The sequence below is a fragment of the Balaenoptera ricei genome, chromosome X, assembly GCF_028023285.1.
Source record: "Balaenoptera ricei isolate mBalRic1 chromosome X, mBalRic1.hap2, whole genome shotgun sequence".
NCBI lineage: Eukaryota > Metazoa > Chordata > Mammalia > Artiodactyla > Balaenopteridae > Balaenoptera > Balaenoptera ricei.
This window is the reverse complement of record NC_082660.1, coordinates 119,303,145-119,331,136: the sequence shown is the minus strand read 5'-3', so window position 1 is coordinate 119,331,136 and position 27,992 is coordinate 119,303,145. Positions and strand designations below refer to the sequence as shown.

The following is a 27,992-nucleotide window of genomic DNA, read 5'->3' as shown; positions in this document are numbered from 1 at the left end:
GGGCACGGGTTTGATCCCTGGTCGGGGAACTAAGATCCCACAGGCCACGTGGCACACCACCACCCCCCCCCCAAAAAAAAAAAGATGTGATCCCTTCCCAGCTCCAAACTGTTGGCTCTCCTGATTGTATATTGTCTCCTGGACAGTGTCCGGATCTAGGCTGTCTGAAGGGCCTTTCCACAGGGGGAGCCTTGCTAGGGCTCAGCATCCCAGGCTGTCTCAGCAGGAAACTGAATTTCAGTTCTATCCTAGAAATACAAACGCCCCACCCAAGCGCTGGGCTAAGCCAAGCGCTTGTCTTTTCTGCACCTCCTAACACCACACTCCTTCCCCGACCCCCAAACACACATAAGCACGTGCACACACACGCACGCGCACACACACACACACACACACACACATACACTCATGCAAGATAAACCAAACCAAGTTGTCACCAAAGACTTTCAATGTGTGGTTGGTTGATAGAAATTCTGGCGTAGGGCTTCCCTGGTGGCGCAGTGGTTGAGAATCTGCCTGCCAATGCAGGGGACACGGGTTCGAGCTCTGGTCTGGGAAGATCCCACATGCCGCGGAGCAACTAAGCCCTTGCGCCACAACTACTGAGCCTGCGCGTCTGGAGCCTGTGCTCCGCAACAAGAGAGGCCGCGATAGTGAGAGGCCCGCGCACCGCGATGAAGAGTGGCCCCGCTTGCCGCAGCTAGAGAAAGCCCTCGCACAGAAACGAAGACCCAACACGGCCAATAAATAAATTAATTAATTTAAAAAAAAAAAGAAATTCTGGCGTAAAAGCTCCTCTTTAAAAATTGAAATATACTAAGAGGATGGAGCCTAGTAGCTTAATACAATTTGTGAAATATTTTAAACATGTAAGCTGCTCTGCACACTGGCATTCAGGGGCTGAGGGTCTTTCTGGGGCAAGGACCAAGGGGTAATCTTTAAGGGGGTGATGAGGAAGAGAGTCAAACAGGGCAAAGAGTTCCTAGTCTGCTCTTGTGCCTAGATCCTGGGTGGGAAGCAGTGACCATCAGGAACCTGAAAGTCACCTACCTCTTTGAGCAGGCTGCCAGCTCCTGGGTGAAGTTATCAGGACTAAGTCAGAAAGCTCCAAAGATTGTTATCTTCGAATTTAGTCCAATTGTCCCAGCCCGGGCAAGCCCTGCTCAGCTCCAAGTCAGCCGAGTTTGTCTCCATTCAGGGCCTTCCCCGACCTTAGTGAGTAAAAAGGAAACAAGAGAAAGGAGAAGAAATAACCTCATTTACTCCCTCTCCTGATTTATTATTGACACGGTATTTGGAGATGTTCAAACTATAAACAAGAGCCTTTGTATACTTCCTTTGAAAGGAGAAGGTCTGTAAAGTAGGTCCCCTGAAGTAGTAGAGCTGAACATCTCCAATGCCATAGGGGTTTTACTGCTTCACAGGTAGTTACACTTGTGATTAAAATCACTGTGGTGAAATCACAGAACGTTAGAACTGAACAGAATCTGGATGATAGATCTACTCCCTCATTTTACAGATGAGGACTTTCAGGCCTAGAAGGTTAAATAGCTAGTTAATAACAAAGCAGGTCCTAGAACCCAAGTGTCTAGACTCCCAGTCTGGGGATTTCCCATCAGGGAAAATACCTGAACCCTTACAATCGTATCCCACCTTCACAGTCTGTAATTACATTTGGTTCATTGGACTTAAAAATACCATGCAAATAGAGCTCCAATTACAAAAGATCTTGATTGATACAAACAAATGCACAGAATCAACTGGCCCACAGTTTCCACCAAAGGCCTGAGGCAGGACATGTTTGTTCTTTTAAAGTAAAAAAGAAATTGTCATTATCCAGGCTCTTTACATGGCTGGATTCCTGTATAAATCAAGCCAGCTCACTAACAGCTTACCTAGATGACATCCAACACCTTTCACCCAAGTCTCGGCCAGCTGGTGACGTAAACTGGGCAGGAAACTTATAAATTTTCCCCTGGTAGAATTTTGGAAGACCTGTGTCAACAACGCCCCTTGCTGGTCAACGTAAGAAAAGGCAAAAGCTATTGCTGTCAAAATCAGGGCTGTAGCCAAGGTCACAGCCGTGTCTCTAAGCCATCTTCTGGTCTGTGGGCACCGTGGCCAGGTCAAGGGAGAAGGCGTGGGGAAAACAGCAGGAGGGTGGAAAAACCTGCATTTTGGGGGAGACATTTATATATGCCTAATTAAGGACAGATCTCAGGGAAAGCAGATACATTTTTAGTATCCCACTGAGTCGGAACAGACTGCTTTAAGACCCATACCCACATGTTATGCTTACACAAATAAATGAGATTTGTATTGTTAATATCAACGAATACAGATGGAAGAATATTCACGTGCCAAGGACACATTGCTCACAAGATCACAAAATGTCTGTTGATGCGTATTCATCAATGATTTGGTGAATCACTACATGTCTTTGAGTAAAATACATATATATATATATATATATATATATATGTAAAGAGATTTCTAAAACTTCATTTCTATTTGGACTCTGGCAATAAATTCATTAGAAAGAGAAAGCAGAAGCTTTGAAGTTAACATCTACACCTTTCACGGATATCTTGATTCACCAAACATGAAAATCACATCCCATCACATATGTTTTAAGTTGTACACAAAGAAAGCACAAGAAACACTGATTTGGCTCAATCATTTGCCTAATGAAAGGCTTTTTTATTTTTTTATTTAAAAAAAAAGTCCCCCATAAAGCTGTCAGGGGTACCTGATGACGTTACAGAAGCAAAGTGTTTTCTAAGCAACTCCAGGGCTCTGTTGTTTCTTGCTTGTAGGGTCTTCTCCGCTCTCAGTTCATTCTTGATGGCATTGAGCTCTCCGTGGACCTTTTCCATTTCTAATTCATAATACAATTTCACTTCTTCCTTTAGGAGTGCATTTCCAACCTCAGTTTGCTGCTTTAACTTCCTAACAGCTTCTTTTAAATCCTTGTTCTCAAGGCTCAACTTGTGGATGACCTCTTTGGCTTGCTGGAGCTCTTCTGTTAAGTTTTTAACATTTGTTGCTTTTTCAGAGAGGTCATTTCTTAAAGCTTGAAGTTCCCAGTCTTTCTTGGACGTTTCCATCCCTGCTTCTTGAAAATTTAGGGGTTTTGAGGAGACTTCTTTTTTGTAGTTCAAAAGTTCTTTTTCCGCATTTTCGAATTCCTCTTCTATTTTTCTGCATTTCACATTAAGCGCTTCCAGCTCTTCATTCAAAAGATTCAGGCGAAGTTTTGGAGACATTCCTTCAGTGAATTTCTTCTTCTTGTCTTTTCGTAGTGGAGTTGATAATTCCTTTGTACCCCAGCTAAGAGGCTCTTCTGAAGTATTAAAGCTTTCTTCAGTTGCAATGTCCAAATTAGATGATTCACAGGAGGCAGAATTTGTGTCTGCCTCATTCTTTGAAATGTTTATCTTTCTCTCTCTTAAATTTGGTTCTTGTTCATTTTCATTTGGTTGAGAAATAAATTCTTTCCTTTTAAATTTATTTTCTTCTTGAAACTTTCTGCTAGACAAATTAAAAATCCCTTCCATTCTCTTGGCCTTACCTAAAGTCATTTGTTCAGAAGAAGATTCAAGCTGAGAAGCCTCATCTAGAATATCCTGTGCACTAAAAAAAGGAGCAAACATATTCTCCTTCCAGTGTTTTCTTCTAGCATCCATTTCTTCAGGCACCTCTTCCAATTCCTGAAAAACAAAATTTAAAATCAAGGCACATATTTACACTGGCAGCCGGGGTAGTGGAAAGAACTAAGAATCCTGGCTCATGGGTGAAAGAACCTAAATATTTGAGGGCTGGCACTCCCTCTAACTCACTGAGTGACTTGGGCCTCAGTTCCCTCATTTATAAATGCAAAGGGCTAAACTAGCTAAGATCTACAGACCTTTCCAGCTTTAGAATTCTCTGATCCTATGAAATATAACCAATAAATGGACACACTTGGCTATTTATTGTAGAGAAAATAATTCTATGAGAAAGCAGCATGAAAACAGACTGCTTTAAAACAGTAAAAGTGATTTTAAATTAATAGGTTAATATTGATAAGTTAAATCTGTGCTTCCAATGTGCCTGGTTTTTTTTTTTTTTTCTAGTTCTTTTCGGTTGGACTACTGTTTATTCATTCTTTAAAGTGACTAAAACATCAGTGCTTAATGCAATGTGAGCTGCTTTGGGTAAAGTATACCATGCAGACTTCCTTATGACTAACTCTGCCAAACGCCCTTCTGTCTTGACCTGTAAATTCCTGCTATTCCAGTCTTGGGCTTTGCTTTTAGGCAAGACTGCCAAGCGTACAGAATTCTATCCGTTTTGACAGCAATTTCATGATGAGAACCGAATGTCAACAATTGAAAATATTAATGCCACCAAATGGGTTTTTCTCGAGATACTGATTCCAAGTATAGTTTTTAGGTGAAAACTTAGCATACTAAATCACAGCTAACTTTCTAAATTTACAAAAATTAGAGGATACTTCTTTTGTTTCAAGGAGTCTTCCCTATCCAAAGACAGTCCATAACATACAGCTTTCCTAAAACACAGAAACATTTGATCAGTAACTACTTTTGAGAGAAGGGAGAAAGAAGGACCCAAGCAACACGCTGAAGGGCCACTGGCATCTGAAGCCACCAAACTGGCAACTGCAGTTACCGCCAAAGGGTGGGAAGAAGAAGGAGGGGGTCACTTTATTCATTTTATACATTAATTTGCTGTAATATAGTTGGAAGATTACCACTGAGAAAAATCAAAGTATGCCTGCATCTATTTTTCCCATGAACACAAATGTAATTTTATCTTGGTAACAAAAAATGGCAGTTGTGTTTATTTTTTAATTAATATTTTCTTTAATATTATTAAAGATTATAAATGTTGTGATATTATATTAATATATTATAATATTTAATAATTGTAATATTTCATATTATATAAAGATGCTAATAGTAGTGCATGTTATCTGTAGAATTTTGGAAAATACAGAAAATCACACATACAAGAAAAAACCAAAAGAAATCTTCCTCCTAATCCTGTGGCCCTGAGATAACCACTTTTTTATATATTATCTCTTGATTATTTTCTTTTTAACAAGTATAGTTTAAATTCGAACAAATTTTCCTTACTACAGACAATGAGAGAATAAACTCGATACCTACATGCCTGACACCTTCCCCCCAAAAGAAGAGGGAAGGGACTCACTCCATACCCAAGGATACATCTCCAATGACAACTATTTGGCTTTGAGGAAAGGAAAAGGTACAAATATTCAGTGAAGGTGTTAAAATGATTGGTTCAAAAGCCATAACCCAAGCTTTAAGTTTAGTCAATCAGACCACAGTAGGAAGCCAAGACTTGAAATTCATGGTATGTATTTGGCGTTGGAGCATCCTCTCCTTTCTCTTGAAATAGTCCGTTCTGACTTTATTATTCTGTTAGTCACCATCCAGAAGCATCGATGATCTATCTGTCCTTAAAGAGGAAGATGATCATAATCCCACTTGCTCTCCTCTCTAGAAATATGAATGCAAATGCTGGGAATTATTACAGGGATCATAAAGGAAAGGAACAGAGGAAAGAGAAAAGATGGCAATACTAATTGCCAGTCACATTTTTATTTATTTATTTATTTTATTTATTTTTGGCTGCGTTGGGTCTTCGTTGCTGTGCACGGGCTTTCCCTAGTTGTGGTGAGTGAGGGCTACTCTTCGTTGTGGTGCGCGGGCTTCTCACTGCGGTGGCTTCTCGTTGCGGAGCACGGGCTCTGGGTGCGTGGGCTTCAGTAGTTGTGGCACATGGGCTCAGTAGTTATGGCTCATGGGCTCTAGAGCGCAGGCTCAGTAGTTGTGGTGCACAGGCTTAGTTGCTCTGCGGCATGTGGGATCATCCCGGACCAGGGCTCGAACCCGGGTCCCCTGCATTGGCAGGCAGATTCTTAAGCACCGCACCACCAGGGAAGCCCAGTCACATTTTTTAGCAGTCAAATTTTTACCAGACAACTCTGTAGAAGTTTTAAAATGCTTCTAATCAGGTAGCAATGGGAGAGAGATTACTATTCTTCCTACCTAATTCTGGATGAAAGGCATTGGTGAGATTGATCAGGAAAGCGGTATGCAGAGGGGCAAGGTGAGGCCACTTTATACATGAACCTAGCAATAATGACAAATCTGAGATAGAGGTCTGGGTATAGAGAAAGGTTAAAATAGAAAGCTCTTTTCATTAATGATTTTGCACCTTGAAAAAGTGACTTCTATCTCCAACCCTCCCATAAATCTCTGGCTAAAAACATATTTTTTTTTTTTTTCTTCAGCATCACTACGTTTCTTTCCTGGGTCTCTGTATAATTTCCTGGTACAGCCCATGCTTTTCACAGAACTGGGAAGAGTCCACTTATTTTATAACTGAGGCTCAGAGAAGTTAAGTGACTTGTCCAAGTCCACACAGCCTATAGTGGTAAAACTGAGACCCTGTCTCCCAGGTCAGTGTTTATTCTAAAATTCCTCTTTATTCTTTTGTTAGGTTTCATTCCACAAATTGAAAGAAAACAACCCACTATTTTCAGAGCTTAGGTATTTTTAAAGGGCCACAAAAGAAGAGAGGAAAAATGAAGGGGGGAGGGTAAGGAGAATTGCATGTCACATATCAAAGGCCAGAAAGAGAACGGTCTGAAAAGCCTTTTGGAATTTCCCTCCCATAGCTTACACAGGGCAGGGTCAAGGGGTCTCTGAGCTGCTTCTTTCTTTCTCTCTCTCTTTCTTTCTCTCTCTCCTTTCCTCCCCTTTCCCTTTCCCCCTTCCCTCCTTCCTTTCTTTTTTTTTTCTCTTTCATTGGCAAGATATCCTTTAAGGGCTTGTTCCCAAATCTAGTCACAGAGTATGGCAAAGCCCAGAGTGCGGGTAAAAGGTGCCAGGCTCATTTTCTCCTCACAGATTGCGTTGTTTGTTTTTTACGCAGAACAAGTCTGACATTAGTATTCTCTGGCAAAGACAAGAAATATGCTTTAAGACAATGATACTCCTTCCTCTGCCCCGGCGTGGCAGCCATTTTGCTTTCAATAAACTTGATTAGGTAATTTGTCGCAGCATAAGGCAAATCAAACCAGAGCCATTATTGAAAGTATAAGCATGCCTTTTTAGTGGGTCATTTATTATTACAAGTGCCTACCCAACACTATATTGGATGCTGAAGGACTGAAGGGTAGGGGAAGGAGGTCCAAGAGAAATGAAAAATTTAAAGAAACGAAAACACAGGAAAACAATATAAAGTCATATGACAAAAACAACATTAGTGGTCCTCTAAGCCAGTGATCCCCCAGAAGTCCTTGGGACTGCACTGTTAAGGCATGGTTGTCCACTATATGGCTACATCTGTTCATTTGTGTCTGACATGAACTGATAATGGACACCTGACGGCTCTAGTTAGTGTCTCCCTGAAAACATCACCGTTCATCCTCTGGTGACTTAACTTTTGCAGTGGCAAAGTAGTAGGGCATTTTGGTGGAGTAAGGAAATTTCTTGACTCATGGAAATGGTTTCTACTCACCTAAAGAATTTGGGAACCACTGATAAAATAAACTGAAAATGGATTTATAATGTAATATCATATAACATAATGTAATTGTTGAAAGCTAAGCAAAGAGTGATCACTTATTATGGATCTTTAGGCAAACTGTTTCATAAAAATCTTGGGTGAATGCATATATGTCTTCAAATAGTTCCAGAAAGTAATACACTGTTTATTGTGAAAGGAGAAACCCACAAAACCATCTAATTTTCATTTTCAAGGTATGGGGCCCTGGGGAATAAGCTCATATTAAGATGGATAAGTGATCAAATATGTGAAATCTAATTATTTATGTTCTAAAATATTTATACTTTAAACCACATGCTTTAGGGAAATTTGATGACATAAAAATCAAAGATCTTTTTTCTTTGTTGCCTTATCTCATTTACATTAGATTTGATTTCAAAATTTCAGGACCATCTCTTTTGCATAAATCTTGATCTGTCTGCAAAATGCAATTATTCTTCCAAGCAGGGGTAGGCAGGGACCGGGAAACCTCCAGAGGCTTTTTCCCACCTCACAAGAGTGCTTCATCCCAAACTTTGTAAATTGGGAGTGATGTTTAGAAAAGGTCATCTCCAACCTGTGATGGGGCAGTAAGGGGAAGACAAAAGGCCCTTCTTAGCCCAGGCAACGTTTTCCCATTATGCTTGGATGGTTCGGTTCTCTCAACCCTCAGAAAAACTGCTTGGCCAAGACAGGAAAAAAAAGTCTGTTTCAAAGAAAGTCACTGGCCTTGCTTCTTTGCTCAATTGTCCAATCTGTTCTCACATAAAGGCAGTAGTTCTCAACTTATTTTTCTGCTTCCACTGTTCCCAGGCACAAAACACTGCCATCATTATCCCCTCTCCTTGCTCCAGAAGATTCTGACCTGCTCCCTTTAGGGGAGCTTCTCCATTCCCCAGCCTTTCAAAAATCATTGGCTTACAGAAACTATTAAGTACAAAAATGAGGACTGCCCAAAGCTGTCTGAAGGAAGGTGGGTAAACATGTTCTACCATGCAAAATTGTGGGGAAGGAAAAGAAAGTTCTTGAGAAAAATTAAGTGTGGACTATGGTTAAAAAAAAAAAGACTGAAGGAGTCAGATATCTTGGCTCCCACACTTTAGAACTATGTGAAAACTTACCGTTTGGGAACCTCAGTTTCTTCAGATGTCATATAGGGACAATATACCTATTTCCAGGTGGTTAGGAGAAATTATTGAAAATGAAAATGGAAGCAATTTTAAAGTATACTCTACACAATGGGTTTTGTTCTTTTTTAGATTTTCCTTACCCTCCCTTGGAACATAAACCAAACAACCCAACCCTTCTCCAAAGATATGTGCTTCAAAGTTGCCAGCCTGAAGTCATCAGACCTCAGAAAAAGTCAGTTTGAACAAAAAAAAGGAAGTACTATTAAGGTAAGTAGGAGGGAACCTAAACTTGAATCTTACATTAATTCGACCTGCATCTTCATGGAAGAATTAACCCTAAATCCTGTAAATTGTTGACGTTTCCAAATTTCCAAAGCTAAATTGATTCTAAGCAGAAGAGTTGTAGTCTTTTCTACATCCGAAGAGATTTGCATTTTTAATCACCAATTGCTTTACCATGAACTTTCCAAATGTCCCAGTGTTTTTCAGAGCCACCAATAATATCTTAGAAATATTACAACTGGGCTATCAGTTTGAAGATTATCAAGGATGACTCCACACTCTGAGTTTTTCTTGTGCTTCTGCATCATTTCATACACAGTTTCATTTTACCAATACGCTGTGATCTCCTGGCATCTTATTCATGGTTGTATCCCTGCTGTTGCCTGACACATAGTGGCCCTCAATAAATATTTGTTGAATGAATGACCCTTAATATTCTTCCTGAAAATCCTATAATGTTTTGATTCTAATTGAGTTTCTGTAAGTACTTATAACTTCTCTTTTGGCTTATGAGGTTTTGGGGGGTGACATTTCAGGGAAAGGGCTTTTATTTTTCCCTCAAAGTTTATTTGGCTCACCTAAAGTCTTCAGGACACTTTTCTTTTGTATTTTTACGAGGCTTTTTTGATAGTGTACTGACAGGGCAGACTAATGGTCTAGTTAAAAGATTGAAGATTTACATTGGGTGAGGCTCTGTGCTTCTAAACCTCCATAACCAGCTATCAGCCAGCAAATCGTTACTTACAGTTCCTGACGTCCAAGGTCTTCTATCTGATGCCGCTGTTCTCCTTCTCCAGATTGAACTGAAAAAGAAAATATATTATATATAAAATATATTTTATATATTTTGGTTAATATATAATTAACCAAAATGCCCAAATCGGTGTTCATATGAGATGTAGCTTAAAATTACAAGTGATAGCCTTAATGTTGTTTGCCTTCCCTGAAATGCGATGTCACTTTGAAGCAAGTTTTCTTTTTAACTTGTCAACCCAATTTCCCAACTATCACACCACTAAGTCTTCCCTCCCCAAGCAATGCAAATATCAGATGGGACAAGAATCATGGTGGCATCGTATTCAACACGGTACCTCCTCGCCTTTAGCAACTATTGAACAAATGAGCCACCACTGGCGGCCACAGCGGCGTGCTTGTTAGTAAGGAGCAGGCCAAGAGCCACGTTAGCAGAGGCTGGGCCAAGGCATTGCCTCCCTCCCCCAGAGTCCAGTTATTTTGAAAAATCATTAAAAAGGGAAGTGATCCCGGTTTTTGCCTTCATCTTCCATGGTCGTCACATATGAGCCAAGCGGACAAATTGTCTTCTCTATTGTTTGGCCGATATTGCGAGCGAAGCAAAGTACCATTGAAAACCGGGCCCTGTGAACGCTTCTTACCCCCAATTCTTTATTATTAGTGTGGAATAATTCCTTCTAGGAGAAAAGATACGAAGTCGCCTTAATTCCGAAAGGCCGAGTACTTTATTAGTATGGAAGTCACTTTCTTGCTATAAAGCTGCATCTAAGCATGCATAGTTTGGGGGTTTTCTCTGTAAATGGTTAACTAAACTCCTGCCACCGCTGCTTCCAGTGGAGACGAGGTGGCTAGGGTCGGGGTGCTGCCCGGGCCGCCACCGCAGGTGACACCTCCCACCTCGCCAGTCCCTACCCTCTGCTGGCGGGCCGGCAGGGAGAGCGCAGGGGCGAGGCCTGACCCCACTCCTCCTTCCACACCCCGACTCCCACACCCTGTCCCCTTCCCTCCCAAACGCCTGCCGGTTCCGGGCCGGGGCCCTAAAGGGTGAAGAAACCCGCAGTGGGCATCGAGGCGGGGAGCGCGCTCTCTCCGCCCGGGTCACCCAGGGAGGGCGAGGGGCTAGCCTGGGGAGCCCCCGCCGGGCCGGGCGCAGACGTACCTGGCGGCGTGGGTGGGGTCCGGTGGGCCCTGGCCCCTCTTCCCTGAAGACGGCCACCAGCGGCGGGCGGCTGCCCTGGGTTCGGCGCTGGCCAACGCTACCCGGCCGGACCGGCCCCGGGCACAGCCTCTGCAGTGCAGGGCCAGCGCGGGCCGCGCCGTTGCCTGGCAACCGGCCAGCCCGATTTAAAGGGACCCGCGCGCCGCTGCCCAGAGCGCCGGGCCGGGCGCTGCCTGGCGATCGTCACAGCCCGCGCGAGCACTGAGCATGCCCGGTGGGGCGGGCGCCGCGGCGGCTTCTGCCTGCACGAAAGCCGAGCTCGAAGATCAAGAGAGCTGAGTCAGGGCGGGAAGGGGCGAGAAACTGCGAGGCAGCCCCACCCATGGTGGGCTTATTACGGAGGGTCTGGGTGACTCACAAAGCCACCTGGACACTGCGATTGTGGGGGAGGGGGGGAGTGACACAGGGATAATCCCTAGGCCTGCAGTTCAGTAACGTGACATCGAGGACGGTGAGCTCCGGAAGGTAGCCTGGATTTGGTTCAGGGTCCTTGACAATATGGGAATTGCACCCCGCCCCCCGCCCGTCCGCACAATGGTCTGGCCAGGATTTCTGCCTCTGATCGAAGGCGTGTGTCAGGAGAGCATGTCCCCTGGTCGTGCCCCTATGGGAGACTGGGCTTGTACCCCGGGTAGCCCACGGTTTCCTCATGCATCACTCAGGAATTTCTCTAAACCACCCTTGCACCTATTTGACTTTAAAACCTATTGCAGACAACTAGTCCTACACTACCGGCAGTGTAAAGTGGTTTACTTTGATCAGTCCCCAAACCACTCTAGAGGTTCCAGCTTCAAAGGTTGCTCACAACTTCCAGGATTTGGTTGGGGGTACAAACCCACGTCCTTCATTTCAGTCCTACTATTTTGTTAAATAAATAAGTGACCTTCTCAGACTTTGATTAGCCTGGTTGCCCAATGATGATTCTTCCATCATCAAATTGGCCACACACACTGACAACACACCTTGGCTATAGTCTAACAGGGACCCAGCCTGGGCTTGACCTAAAGATGGCCCTCACAAAGATTGTAGGGCCTGAAACAGAGAGGGACTGGAGTGTCCAAAATAGTAATCATAGTGACTTTTAGGAAAGCTGGTATTTTCTAGGAAGCATGAAGGTGAAAGGAAACATTGGCTCTGGAATCTCAGGTGAAAGGAGGTTTATGCACATCTAAAAAGCAGCAGTCTAATTTTTCAAGACCTAGCAAGGGAGTGACTTAGAAACAAGACCAGGATACGTTTCAAAACTTCAAAACTTCTTGGGAACCGGATCTAACAGGTGTTTGGTGGCTGGCAAGGTTGCATTCAGGTGCCCGGAGGCCTGCTTCTCAGTCTCCTTTTCCTCCTTAGAGAACCAGTGTCAACAAAGTTTGGAGGAAGGAAGAGGCCTAATGTCAACATGGATTTTGTTATGGACCCCATCAGAATTAGTCTGTGGGATTCTGACAAAACTGCTTTCCTCGACATTAAGTCTCTAAATTGCCTTGCATTTATCATGTCTATTTTAATTCTTTTAAAAGGGTTACATTTATTTTTGCTTGATATAAGATCCCTTATGTAATAAAAGAATCTTTCCTAATTGCTCTGTGCCTCAGTTTCCCTGTTTGTACAATGGGAGTAATAATTGAACCTAACTCATAAGAGTGTTGTGATGATTGAGTGAGTTAATAGTTTTAAAACCCTTAGAGTAGGGACTTCCCTGGTGGCGCAGTGGTTATGAATCCACCTGTCAATGCAGAGGACATGGGTTCAAGCCCTGGTCCGGGAAGATCCCACATGCCACGGAGCAACTAAGCCCGGGCGCTATAAGTACTGAGCCTGTGCTCTATAGCCAGGAGCCACAACTAGTGAGACCGTGTGCCACAGCTACTGAAGCCCATGCTCCACAACAAGAGAAGCCACTGCAATGAGAAGCCCGCACACCACAACGAAGAGTAGCCCCTGCTCGCCGCAACTAGAGAAAGCCCGCACGCAGCAACAAAGACCCAACGCAGCCCAAAAAAAAAAAAAACCTTAGAGTAATGCCTGACACATAGCAAACCCTATATAAATGTTTCTATTACCGTTAGGATTAGTATTATCTTGTCTTATAAATTCATTAACCCTCATAAAATATAAATATAAACACACTGATGGAGGGTAATTCCACGGAGGTCCAGTGGTTAGGACTCTGCACTTCCACTGCGGGGATCCCAGGTTCAATCCTGGGTTGGGGAACTAAGTTCCCACAGCCAAAACGAAAAGCAAAAACACACTGATGGTGACAATTCAGGTGTTGGTGATAATTGTGCTCTGGGAAGTGGAGTCCAAAGTCTTGAGATTTAGAATTCCAAACCTTTATTTTCGGTAGAGTCCCCAGACTCCCATTAGGCAAGCCCACTCCACTTCCATATCCCTGAAAAAATGCACAAAGGGTTACTTTGGTCTTGCATAATAAATTACATTCTATTTTTAAATATGGTGGGTCACTCCTTCATGTAGTCAAGTATCAAATGGCAGAGAGTAAACAACAGTGAGGACAGAGAGTTTTGTTATTCCAAGCTACTGCAGACTTGGAGATAGGTTTTCAAAAATGGAAGACAGAAAACAGTTTACTACCCTCTGGGACCTTTATCAATACCAAAGCAACAAGGCACTTGATAATAATAGAATCATACACTCATACAGTGGAACCCAAGCTTCTTGTTTTACCAAGTAGGATATTGAGACCCAGGCAAGTAATGTGATTTACCCTTTGATCACACAGCAAAATAAGCTTCTTTTTGATTTCCCTGGCAAACAATGCCTGCTTGAGTAGCCTCAAGCCTGGGATATTTGGGACAATGAGAAAATACACATTTATAGGTATATGTGTCATGTTGATAAGTATTTTTTTATAAATTTATTTATTTTTATTTATTTTTGGCTGCATTGGGTCTTTGTTGCTGTGCGCGGGCTTCCTCCAGTTGCAGCGAGCAGGGGCTACTCTTCATTGCGGTGCGCGGGCTTCTCATTGCAGTGGCTTCTCTTGTGGTGGAGCACGGGCTCTAGGCACGCAGGCTTCAGTAGTTGTGGCACACGGGCTCAGTAGTTGTGTCTCACGGGCTCTAGAGCACAGGCTCAGTAGTTGTGGCACACGGGCTCAGTAGTTGTGGCTCGCGGGCTCTAGAGCACAGGCTCAGTAGTTGTGGCGCACGGGCTTAGTTGCTCCGCGGCACGTGGAATCTTCCTGGACCAGGGCTCGAACCCGTGTCCCCTGCATTGGCAGGCAGATTCTTAACCACTGCACCACCAGGGAAGCCCTCATGTTGATAAATATTTAAATTATTCATGCAGATAATAATAACTAACATTTCTCACACTTCACATCTTGTACATCAGCATATTCTGTTGGCTGTACCTTCATAACGTATTCAGAATCTGATGGCTTCTCACTGTCTCTACTATCAGCACTCTGATCCTGGCCCCCATCATCTCTTGACTGGACTATGAAAAATAGCCTCCTAACTGCTTCTACCCTTGCCCCATATTAGTTTCCTAGGGCTGCTGTATCAAAGTATCACAAACCAGGGGTGGGGGGCTTAAAACAACAGACACTTATTCTCTCACAGTTCTAGAAGCTAGAAGTCTGAAATCAAGGTGCCGTCAGGGTTGATTCCTTCTGGAGCCTCTGAGGGACAATCTGTGTCTCCTAACTTCTGGGGGTTGCCAGCAATCTGTGGCCTTCCTTGGCTTGTAGACACATCACTCCAATCTCTGTCTCTGTCTTCTCATGGTCTTCTCCCCATGTGACTGTGTGTCTTCACAGAGCTATTTTCCCTCTGTGGGTGTCTGTGCCCAAATTCCCCTCCTCTTATAAGGACATTAGCTACTGGATTTAGGGCCCACTTTAATCCAATATGACCTCATCTTAACTTGATTACATCTGCAAAAACCCTATTTCTAACAAGAGCACATTCATAGGTACAGGGGCGGGTAAGGACTTGAGCGTATCTTTTGGGGGGGATACAATTCAACCCACAACCCCCCACCATCTATTCTCCACACAGATCCAGAGAGACTGTTATAAACTATTAAGTTAGACCATGTTACCAATCTGCTCAAAAGCCTACAAAGGCTCTCAATTTGACTTGTAGTAAAAAACAAAATCCTTATAACAGCCTACAAGGCCCCACAGGATTTGCATGGAGAACCCCGGTACCCTCTTCTCCACCCCTCCCCATACAATACCTCTTTGAACTCCTCTCCTGCCACTTTGTCCCTTGATGACTCGACTCCAGCAGTACTGGCTGCCTTGTTGTTCCCAGAACACCCAGGCACCCTCCTACCATAAGGGACTTAGCGACCTGTTCCCTCTCCTTGAATGCTCTTTGAAAGGTACATGATATCCACATATCTTAATTCCTTACCTTCCTCAAGTCTTTGTTCAAATCTTAGCTTCTCTGTGAGGCCTACCCCGACCCTTCTATTTAGTCTTGTCAACTTTCAACCTCTCCAGCATTCCCACTGCTCCTTATCCTACTCTACTTTTTAAAAACATAGCACTTATCATTTTCAAAAACACTATACTATGTTGTTTTTATTCTGTTCTCTCTATCCACCCCCCTTCCAGGCTGCACTACACTATAAGCTCCAAGAGGGCAGGGATCTTTGATTGTTCACTGATATATCCTAAGCACCAAATAAAGTGCCTGGCACATGGTAGGCATTGAACAAATATTTGTTCAATAGATGAATGAATGAATGGAGCTCATACCTTGTGCCAGGAGTGATTCCTTTAACTTTCATAAAGTACTATTATTACCTATATTTTTGGATGAGAAAACTGAGCCACAAAAAGGTTAAGTAACTTGCCTAAGGTCCCACGGTTAGGGAGTAGCGGAGCTGGGGTTTGAACTCAGGCAGGTCTGGTTTTCAACAACTATGCAGCACTGACATATAAAGGGCATCTGACCACAAGTGCCTGGGAGACCCTATATCTCGTGTTCTGACATTCACATTTTGCAACAGCAGGTGATGAACAGTTACTGTCTTAAACCGTTGACATATCATATGTTGCTGAGATAGAGTTTGATGTTGTTTGTACGTTGCACTGCACAAGCTCTGGAGACTTGTTATCTGGGTTCAAATACCAGCTCCACCATTTAGCTGTTATGGGTCTTTGAACAAATTGCTTAACTTCTCTGTATCCCAGCTTCTTTACTGGTAAATGGGGAGTAATTATAGTACCTACTTCACAGGGTGGCTTTGAGGATAAATTAGTTAATATCTGTAAAGCAATTAGAACTGTGCTTGGTAAATAGAAAGCACTCAACAAGTTTTAGCCATTGGTAGTAGTAGTCGTGTATAATGAAAGTATCAAATTTTGATCCAGTCTTGCCTGAAATATAGAAGTCGTTATACAGGCAAAACTTATTTCTGGTGTTAGAAGTTAGAATAATAGTTATCTTAGGGGAGATAGTGACCGAGAAAGGGCACCAGGCAGGCTTCTGGGGTTTTGGTAATGTTATATTTCTTGATCTGGGCACTGGTTATATTGATGCTTTTACATGTAAAACTCATGGATTGTACACTTAAGATTTGCAAATCTTTTCTGTTTGTGTACCTCAATAAAATTTTGATTCAAAAGCAACTGAATCCAGCCTTATATGACTTTCTTCAAATTTCTCTGTTCTTTTTCTTAAATTTCCCCCAACTCCCATTTATTCAAGCAATGATTGCTGAGTACCTCAACATGCCTGGAATTGGGCTAAATGCTAGAAGTATTCAGGTAGACAAATGTGATAAATGCCATGATGGTAATATTTATAAAATAAGGATGGGCTCAGATGAAAAAGTGGTCAATCAGATGGGAAAGGGATTTGAGTCAAGGAAGTCTTAAGTTCCTCAGAAGTTGGACCTCTAAGGTGGGTCTTGAAAGATAAATAGTAGTTCTCCATGCAGACCAAGGAGGTAAGAGCCGAGGAAATGGCATGTGCAAAGGCACGGAAACACAAAACAGCATGACAGATTAAAAAACTTAAGATAATTCAGATTTACTAGAACTTACTGTGCAAGGCAATAGGTGGGAGGACCTGGAGTGAAAATAAGAGCCCTCAGAAAAAGGTAATAAGACTTGTTGGTGAAAGTGATTTTGGTTTAACAAATTAAACTATTTGGAAATCCAAACAGATGCATTCATATAGTTGATTTGTCTTACAAAATCATTCTTGATTTAGGAAATATTTATTGATTTATCTTCAACATATCAGGTAGTATGCTGGGCACTGGACACTCAAAAGTACTGGACACTCAAAAATTAGTAAGATCAACAAACTCCAAGCATAAAAAACGTAAAGAAAACTACACCAAGGCATGTGATAATCAAATTGCTTAAAACCGGTGATACAGAAAAGCTTAAAAGCAGCCAGAGAAAAAAGATATATTATATACTGAGGATAGGAGATTTCTCATCAAAAAAAATGCAAGCCAGAAGACAGTGGAACAACATCTTCAAGGTGGTGCAAGAAAAAAAAAGTCAACCTAGATTTCTTTCCTCAGTAAATACATCTTTCAAAGCAAAAGCAAATAAAGATTTTTTCAGATATTATAAAAGCTGAAAGAACTCATCACCAGAAGACCTGAACTCCAAGAAATGTTAAAGGAAGTCCTTCAGTCCTGATAGAGGATGAAAATCTGGATCTACACAAAGGCTGCAGCGCCCCAGAAATAGTAAATATATAGGTACATATAAAGACGTCTTATTCGAGTCCCTTTAGAGATATTCAACTGCCTAAAGCAAAAATTATCAACATTTTGTGGGTTTATAACATATGTAAAAGTAAAATGTATGACAAAAATAGCACAGATGATGGAGGGAAGAAATGGAAGCATAATATCGCAAGGTACTATATGTGAGTGTTATACAGTATATCACTTGAAGGTAGACTCTAATAAGTAAAGTGTGTATACAGATAGTTCTCATTTTGCTTAGTTTCAATATGCACAAATTTCAGTTCATTAAATAACACCAGTCTCCCAACAACACGGTTCAAATTTTAATTACCACAGTATATTAACTGTAATTGCATAAAGTTACAGACTTTGCTGCTAGCTCTTCAATCCATACACAACTATGTAAATAACAGATGTGCATCGTGATCAGTAATCAATCACGTCACTTTGTTCAAAGTTTGCTGGTAATTGGTCGCTTCACAGCTGTATTCATTTCATGCACAGACAGCAAAGTGTGTAGTTGCGTTGATTCCATGAATCCCAGTGATAAATTCAAGTGACATTTTACTCAAATGGATAACAAAAAGAGAGAATTGGCCAACAATTCATTTACATGTGAGCATCCAATTTTTCTGACACCATTTGTTAAAGAGATTATTCTTTTCCTGCTGAATGTCTTGGCACCGTTGTCAAAAATCAGTTGACTGTTGGCAGGGGAGGGATAATTTAGGATTATGGGATTAACAGATACACACCACTATATAAAAAATAGATAAACAACAAAGGATTTACTGTATAGCGCAGGGAACTATATTCAATATCTTGTAATAATGTATAATGGAAAAGAATCTGAAAAATATATATACATATATATAAACTGAATCACTTTGCTATACACCTGAAACTAACACAATATTGTAAACCAACTATACTTCAATTAAAAAATAAATTTAAAATATCAGTTGACTATAAATTTGAGGGTTTATTTCTGCACTCTCCATTCTATCCCATTGATCTATATGTCTACCTTTGTACCAGTACCACACTGTCTTGATTACTGCAGTGTTGCAGTAAGTTTTGAAACTGGGATACATGAGTCCTTCAACTTTGTTCTTCTATTTCAAGGTTGTTTTGCCTGTTTTGATCTCCTTGAATTTCCATATGAATTTTAGGGTCAACTTGTCAATTTCTGTAAAGAAGCCTGCTGAGATTTTCATAGGAATTGCCTTGAATCTGGAGATCCAGTTGGGTTGCGTACTATTTTATGATATATACGTTTCCCATTCATTTCCTTTCAACTTTTCTGCTTTGTTATGTTTTTTGATATGTCTCAGTAAATAACTTAACTGGTTGTATGTTTCTTAAGACCAGTCTGACAATCTTTGTCCAGTTTAGCTACTTGAATATTTGGGTTAACTCTATAGCCTTATTTTTGTTCTGTAAGTTCCTCTTTTCCACATTTCTTTCCCTTCTTTCTCACCTTCTTTTATTCCACAGTTTCCTTATCTTTCAATTTCAAGATTATGCCCTCTGATTTTATTTTTAAATGGTTATCCATTCCTGAGACTGCAATATGAAAACTTACAAAAATTTGGAACTAATTAATACTCTTCTGACAACAAAAGAAACTTTAAATACTAGGTTCATTTACTGCTCCCTCTCAGTTTGTGTTGGTATTATATTTTAATTCTATATATTTATATACTTTAACCCTCTAAGACTTAATCACTTTTTAAAGTAATTAAGTTACTATTTATTTAATATTAATTAGTATTAATATTAAATATTTATTTAGATTTATTCATATATTTTCACTTGCTTTGCTCTGTTCTCCTTTCTGAGTCTCTGGCATCTGCAACAAATTTTATTCTACCGTTGGAATTGCCTTTAATGGGGTTCTACTGGTGGCAGTTCCTCTCATCATATTTCACTCTCTTGCTTGAAAGATACTTTTGCAAGGCATACACTTGTAGATTGATAGTTCTTTTCCATTGGCACATGAAAGCTATAATTCGATAGTCAATTGACTGCACTGTTGCTGTTGGGAATCAGCTGTCAGTTAGCTGTCTAGTGTCTCTCCTTTCTCTGAAAGTAATCTGTGTCTTTTCTCTGGCTGCTCTACTCCAGTGTCTCTGCTCAGTTCTGAAAAGCTCTCAGCTATTGCCTCTCTCGACTCTCCTTCTAGGACTCTGATTAAGTGTATACTTCAGACCTGAGTCTATCATTCTAAATTCCAAGTTTCTTTCTTGTTTGCTTTCTTTACCTTTTTTTTTTTGTCAGAAAAAAAGCTTTATTATACATCTTGGTTTGAAACTTATCAAACAATAGCAAAGCCTGCCTATAAGATCATTTTGTAGCCTCTTTCATATATTCTACCTCTTTGCCTCTCTGTTCTGATTTCTGAATAATTTCTTTTCTTAAAAAATTTGAGATATTATTGACATATGACATTATATTAGCTTCAGGTGTACATCAAAGTGATTTGATACTTGTATATATTGTGAAATGATCAGCACGATAATTCTAGTTAACATCTTTCATCACCACACAGTTACAATTTTTTTTCTTGTGAGAACTTTTAAGATTTATTGTCTTATAAATAATTTCTTCTGAAATGTCTTCCAATCCACTCATTCTCTAATTAATTGTGTCTAAATTGCTGTTAATCTCTTCAATTTATTGAGTTCCTAATTTCAATCATGATTTTCTTTTTCTTTCTGAAGTTCAATGAAATCGTTGTTCAAATATGGTCATTCTTTAGAATTTCTTGTTTCCCACACACATGTTTACTTCTTTAAACATAGTAAGTATAGCTCTTCATATTCTGTGTTTAATAATTCCCAAATCTAAATTATTTCCACATATGGCTCTGCTGTCTGTTAATTTTTGCTAATTCTCACTTATGGTAATTCAATTCCTTGTTTGATTATTAACTTTTTTTGTGAGCTGCTCACTTTCCTTACAAAATAATTTGAACAAATTCTTTGAGACCTAGGACAAAGGTGAATTTCTTCACAAAGGATCTATGTTTGCTTTTGCTAAGTGTCTGGGAACATTAACAGGCCAGAATCACTTTAAATTTATGACTAGAGATGTCTTGAGTCACCCCAGCAGTGTGATTTGGGGCTGCATGATGACAGCTTCTCAGCCAATTTTTTCCTCCTTGTCCTGCTTGGCACCACCAAGAAAATATTCTTTTGTAGTCCCTGGGGGAGTGGGTGGGAAAGCAAGTTAAGTTCTCCTTTACTGAGGATTTATTCTTTGGGGAAATAAATCCAGTTTAATAGGAAAAGGACTTCTATTAGACTGTTCACCTTTAATTGGTCTCTGGGCTTGTGTCTTTTACCCCTATGTTTTGAACGGCTTTTGAGAAGTTGAAATCCTCAAACACCCAAATTCCTCAATTGTTTTCAGGACAAAACTGATTTCATTACTTCACTTCTCTATGTTCTCACATTCTTGGAGGTTTTATCCTGATAATTCCTTACCTTACAGACCTTCAAGGCTTTTCAGTAGATGTTTTCTCATCTATGAACCGTACTTTTTGTTGTTCTCAGCAGTGATGACATGCCAGAAACAGAAAGCCTATACTCCCTCTTTGGCCCACTTCAACATAGCTTCTGGATTCACTAAAACTTCTTTTACAGAGGTCAGAAAAGATCACTAAGCTGCCATATCGATTTGACATATTTTCATTCCTATTGAATTCAACCTCTCCACAGTTTCTGACACACCTGATTATATTCCTTCCCGCTTGGAACCAGTTTCTGCTTCCACAACACCTCACTTTCCTATACAGCTCCTCAGTGACCACTCCTCAGGGCTCACATCTGGCTCTTCTCATTTCTGCATTTCCTCTGCCACCATTCTGCCTTCACCTACTAACATCTATCTCTTATATTACTTCAGTAGCCTCCTCGTGATGTCCTCTGCCCGCTCCTCAGCCAATTCATTCTCAGCAACCAGAGTGATCTTTTAAAAAGGAAAATTATTGGGAGCTTGGGATTAACATACACATACTACTATATATAAAATAAATAACCAACAAGGACCTACTGTATAGCACAAGGAACTCTACTCAATTTTCGGTAATAACCTGTACGGGAAAAGAACCTGAAAAAGAATGAATATATGTATATTATGAATATATGTATAACTGAATCACTATGCGGTACACCTGAAACTAACATAACATTGTAAATCAACTATACTCCAATAAAATTTTTAAAACATAAAGTTCTTTGAGGGGGACTTCCCTGGCGGTCCAGTGGTTAGGACTCCGCGCTTCCACTGCAGGGGTCGTGGGTTCAATCCCTGGTCGGGGAACTAAGATCCCACATGCTGCACGGCATGGCCAAAAAAAGAAAAAAACAAAAAGTAGAGACTAGAAAAAATAAAGTTCTTTGAGAACAAAATAAAAAAATAAAAATAAAAATGAAAATTAGATCATTTTACCTGGGTCAAACCATTCAAAGTACTGCATTTGAACTTTAGATAAATTCCAAACTATTTACCATTACCCACAACCACATACTCTGTATGATCTAACTTCTGCCTGTATATCCCTAATGTCCCCTCATATAATGCCATAGACAAAAGGATGTTTTTGTCAGCTCCTCAAACATGTCAAACTCTCTCTCACCTCCGGTTCTTGAAAATTTCTGTTCCCTCTTCCTGGAATATTGTTTCCATGCTTTTGACATGACTAACTCCTATTCATACGTCACTATCTCACCGTAACTGTTACTTTCTCAGAGACTTTTCCTGACCACCTGATCCAATGGCATCCTGTCCTTTTCCCTTAGAAAATTTATCCTAATTTGTAATTAAATATTTATTGCAGGTTTATTTATTTAAGGTCTGTTCCCCCAATTATCTTTAAATGTCAAGAAGGTGGAGGCTGACTTGCTATCTTCCCACTCTATGCCCAGGACTTAGCACAGTGTTTAGCACAAGAAGCATATGTTAAATGATTGATTTATTTCCCCTTAAGCAGACCTACATGAATAGTATAATTATAATTAAAAATTACATGTTGGGGCTTCCCTGGTGGTGCAGTGGTTGAGAATCTGCCTGCCAATGCAGGGGACACGGGTTCAAGCCCTGGTCTGGGAGGGTCCCACATGCCGCCGCCGAGCAATTAGGCCCGTGAGCCACAACTACTGAGCCTGCACGTCTGGAGCCTGTGCTCCGCAACAAGAGAGGCCGCGATAGTGAGAGGCCTGCGCACCGCGATGAAGAGTGGCCCCCGCTTGCTGCAACTGGAGAAAGCCCTTGCACAGAAACGAAGACCCAACACAGCCAAAAATAAAATAAATTAATTAATTAATTAATTTTTAAAAAATTACATGTTGAACACAGAATTAGAACCAAGGGGTATGAGTTAGATGAGCAGTCCCCAATCTTTTTGGCACCAGGGACAGGTTTTGTGGAAGACAATTTTTCCACGGATGGTGGGGGGGGATGGTTCAAGCGGTAATGCGAGTGATGGTCTAGGCGGTAATGTGAGAGATGGGGAGCAATGGGGAGCGGCAGATGAAGCTATGCTTGCCCTCCCCCCACTCACCTCCTGCTATGTGGCCTGGTTCCTAACAGGCCGCAGACGGTAGGGTTGGGGAACCCTGAGTTGGATAACAATAATACTCCTAGAAATCAGGCTAAAATAAGATATATCTGTGACTAGACCCAAAATGCTTAAAGCCATGTAGCCTAGATTACTTTCCCCTGCTTAATATTTAATGGATAAGACCAGCACCTTCCTCAATAACTTAATACATGGCCTTTTATTATTGTTATCTACACTTTAGTTAAAGCAAATGAATAATCATCTACAAATAGCATATATTTTTCATGTTGGCTTGGAATTTTGTTATTTGGAATCCCTCCAAATTTCACCCCCCAAAAAGCAAGGGTTTTTAGTCAATGAGTGCTAATAATTTTTTGGTAATTGAAGTATTCACTATGCGGTCATTTTTTTTTTTTTTTCACACACACACACACACTGTATTTTATTTTTACAAGAGATAAATAGACTGACACCAAGCATTGTAAATGGATGACCACAACAAAAGCAACAATGATTGCAATTACCAAACATGAAACACACTCATACTCTGTCATAATATTGACATTCAGTCCAGTAATCCTCCACTGTAACAGCTCCTTTACTATGCGGTCATTTAGATAAAATTAAGTTACTTTTCCAGCTCAGGCTATGACCATCAGAGGGAATATTTGAGGGAATTGTTCAAATTTAACATAATTTACTTATATGCAAAATTTCATAGAATAAAGCTTCAAGTTTAGAGACTACTGCCATCTTAACAATATTAAGTCTTCCAATTCATGAACATGGAGTTCTTTTCATTTATTTGGGTCTTTCATTTCTTTCAATAATATTTTGTAGTTTCCAGTCTTGCACTTCTTTCATGTTAAATTTATTCATAAGTGTTTTATTCTTTTTAGTGCTATTGTAAATAGGATTATTTTCTTAATATCATTTCTGGAGTGTTCTTCACTAGTGTATAGAAATACAAGTGATTTTTGTATATTGATATTGTATCCTGCTACCTTGCTATACTGGTTTATAAGCTCTAAGAGGTTTTGTGTGTGTGTGTGTGTGTGTATGAATTCTTCAGGATTTTCTATATAAAAAATAAATTTATAATTTAAAAATTCCCCCCAAAGAAATCTTCAGACCCAGATAGTTTTACTGGAGAATTCTACCAAATGTTTAAAGATTTAACTCCAGTTTTGCACAATCCCATCCAGAAAATAGAAGGGGAGGGAACACTTCCCAATTCATTTTATGAAACTAGTATTACCTCTGCTACCGCTCCAGTGGGGAGGGGAAGGAGCCAGGAATGGCAAGTCCAAGCTGTCCATGTGGTCTCCACTGATACCTTACTGGGGGGAGGGAGGAAGAAGGGACGCTTATTATGGGTCAGCAGAGTGGAAGTCCTGGCTCCTGATTCGGCTTTCTCTGACACCACCCTGGTGGGAGTGTTGCAGCACTTTGTTGCCGCCTGCTTAGTGTGGAATTCTAAGCCAGCAACTGAGCATTTGCTGCTGGAGCTGGGGGTGGGATCACAGATTTTTCTGTGGTGTTTGGCTGGATTAGAGCAGTTCCTGAAAAATGTTTTCTTTCTTGCTAGGCTGCCCCTTTCCTGGCCTTTTGGCTAAAGAGTGCAGGTTTTTACTGGGACTTTTTTGGGTCTGTTCCTCTTGGCATTTCTGGGTTGCCAACTTCTTCATCTCCATGTCTGGGAAAAATGAGGCAAAAAAGAAAACCCGGGGAACTCAACACCATGTTATTCCTTGGGGCCCAAGGTCCCTAGCCAGTATGGTTTGTCTGTTTCAGTCCAACTTTCAGAGTCTTCTTCTGTTGTACTTGGAGGGAGGAATAGGAAAAAGTATGTCTATACCATATTCCTGGAAGAGGAAGTCTTCTTGATAAGTTTTTTTTTTTAACAAAGAAACAAAACACTTTAATTCTCAACGTTTTTAGTATTTTAAATTACAGTGTACTAGATACATATTCACTTTACTACATTTTCTTTTCTCTATACATTTATAAACAACAGTAAAAGAGTTTTAATATTTTGATAAAAATGTTCAAGCTCACAGAACTATTGTTACTTTCTCGTTATTAAGATCTCTTTGTATAGCTCAGCTTGTGTGGTCATTTTTATAGTCCAGCAGTACCATGCAAAGAGACGACTTCCTGTATTATAAGCCCAAGAAAGCAACCATTAAAATACAACTACAAAGAGTTATAACTAATGTCAACAAAGGAGATAAGAAGTAATAATTAAAAATACTCAATCCAAAGGAAGGCAGAAAAAGGAACAAAAAAGAAATGGGACAAATAGAAGATAAATAGTACAAAGGTAGACTTAAACCCAAACATATCAATAATCACATTAAATATAAATGGTTGATACACCTCAAGATTGTCATATTGAATAACAAAGTTTCAAATATATGTCACTTTCAAGAAACTTTAAATACAAAGACACATAGGATAAAACCAAATGGATGGATAAAGATACTGTGCTAACACTAATCAAAAGAAAGCTGAAGTGGTTATATTAATATCAGACAAAGTAGATTCTCAGAGTAAAAACTATTACCAGGGGTAAAGAATATCACTGCATAATGATAAAACAGCTGATTCTTCTGGATAAGATAAGAAGCCTAAATATTTTTGTGCCTCATATCAGAGCTTCAAATTACATGAAGCATAAACTTATAGAATTGCAAAAAGAAACAGACAAATCCACAATTATAGTTGGAGACTTCAACACCCCTCTCTCAATAATTGATAGGGCAAGTAGACAGAAAGTCATTAAGAATATAGAAGGGGCTTCCCTGGTGGCGCAGTGGTTGAGAATCTGCCTGCCAATGCAGGGGACACAGGTTCGAGCCCTGGTCTGGGAAGATCCCACGTGCTGCGGAGCAACTAAGCCCGTGCGCCACAGCTACTGAGCCTGCGCGTCTGGAGCCCGTGCTCCGCAACAAGAGAGGCCGCGATAGTGAGAGGCCCGCGCACCGCGATGAAGAGTGGCCCCCGCTTGCCGCAACTAGAGAAAGCCCTCGCACAGAAACGAAGACCCAACACAGCCAATAAATAAATTAATTAATTAATTTAAAAAAAAAGAATATAGAAGAACTGAACAACATTATCGGCTAGTTTGACCTAATTAATATTTACACAACATTCTACCACTAACAGCAGAATACATATTGTTTTTAATTACACAGATTGTCCAAGATAAAACATTTTCTGGGCCAGAAGATGTCTCAATGAATTGTAAAAAATTCAAATAAAACATGTTCTCTGATCACAATGGAATTAAATTAGAAATCAATAACAGGGCTTCCCTGGTGGCGCAGTGGTTGAGAATCTGCCTGCCAATGCAGGGGACATGGGTTCGAGCCCTGGTCTGGGAAGATCCCACATGCCATGGAGCAACTAAGCCCGTGAGCCACAACTACTGAGCCTGCGTGTCTGGAGCCTGTGCCCCGCAAAAAGAGAGGCCGCGACAGTGAAAGGCCCACGCACCGCGATGAAGAGTGGACCCCACTTGCCGCAACTAGAAAACGCCCTAGCACAGAAACGAAGACCCAACACAGCCAAAAATAAATAAATAAATAAATTTATAAAAGATAAAAAATAAAAAAATAACAGAAGGACATCTGGGAAATCTTCAAATATTTGGAAACTAACACACTTCTAAATGACATATGGGTCAAAGTAGAGCTCAAAAGAATTTTAGAAGTATTTTGAACTGAATGAAAATGAAAACACAACACATAAAATTTTATTATAGGTAGCTAAAGCAGTGCTCAGAGAAAAACTTAAAGCACTCACAAGAGGGAAGAGATATGGGGATATATGTATATGTATAACTGATTCACTTTGTTATAAAGCAGAAACTAACACACCATTGTAAAGCAATTATACTCCAATTAAAAAAAAAAGTATGTGGTAGGGACTTCCCTGGTGGCACAGTGGTTAAGAATCCGTCTGCCAATGCAGGGGACACGGGTTCAAGCCCTGGTCCAGGAAGATCCCACAGGCTGCAGAGCAACGAAGCCCATGCGCCACAACTACTGAACCTGCGCTCTAGAGCCTGCGAGCCACAACTACTGAGCCTGCGAACCAAAACTACTGAGCCCGCGTGCCACAACTACTGAAGCCTGTGCGCCTAGAGCCTGTGCTCCTCAACAAGAGAAGCCACCACAATGAGAAGCCCACGCACCGCAAATGAAGAGTAGCCCCCGCTCGCTGCAACTAGAGAAAGCCTGCATGCAGCACCAAAGACCCAACGTAGCCAAAAATAAATAAGTTAATTAATTTAAATAAATAACTAAATACCTATGTTATAAAAGAAGCCAGTTCTAAGTTCTCAAATCAATGACTTCAAATTCTGCTGTAAAAATCTAGAAAAAGAACAAATGAAACTCAAAGTAAGTTAAAGAAAGGAAATAAAGATCAAAGTAAAAATAAGTAAAATTTAAAAATATAAAAACAACAGAGAAAATCAATGAAATTGATTCTTCTTTCTGAGAAGACTAATAATACCTATAAGCCTCTAGCCAGATTGATCAGAAAAAGAGAGAGAAGACACAAATTACTAATATGGAATGAGGCAGATGACATCACTATAAAGTCTACAGATATTAAAAAGACAGAAATGGAATGTTATGAACCACTTTACATCTATAAATTCAATGACTAGATGAAACGGAGAAAGTCTTTGAAAGAAACTACCTACTAAAACTCAAGAAGAAATACATAACTTGAGTAACTATCTATAAAGAAATTGAACTTA

At 40.5% G+C, this 27,992-nt stretch overlaps 1 protein-coding gene across 2 annotated transcripts in view; it reads right to left on the bottom strand.

Annotated features, from left to right (window-relative positions):
* Positions 1-2,666: 2,666 nt before the first annotated feature.
* Positions 2,667-27,992, bottom strand: part of CCDC160 (coiled-coil domain containing 160) — a 40,591-nt gene continuing 15,265 nt past the window's right edge. Inside the window, exons 1-3 of one of the 2 annotated variants that reach the window (XM_059910785.1) lie at positions 10,906-11,101; positions 9,739-9,796; positions 2,667-3,710 (exon numbers count right to left, since the gene is read on the bottom strand). In XM_059910785.1, coding sequence (XP_059766768.1) covers positions 2,709-3,686 — 978 coding nt within the window. In that variant the 5' untranslated portion in view covers positions 3,687-3,710; positions 9,739-9,796; positions 10,906-11,101 and the 3' untranslated portion in view covers positions 2,667-2,708. Of the gene's footprint in view, positions 3,711-9,738; positions 9,797-10,905; positions 11,102-27,992 lie in introns of those variants that run through there. The other variant, XM_059910786.1, reaches the window with a different exon arrangement.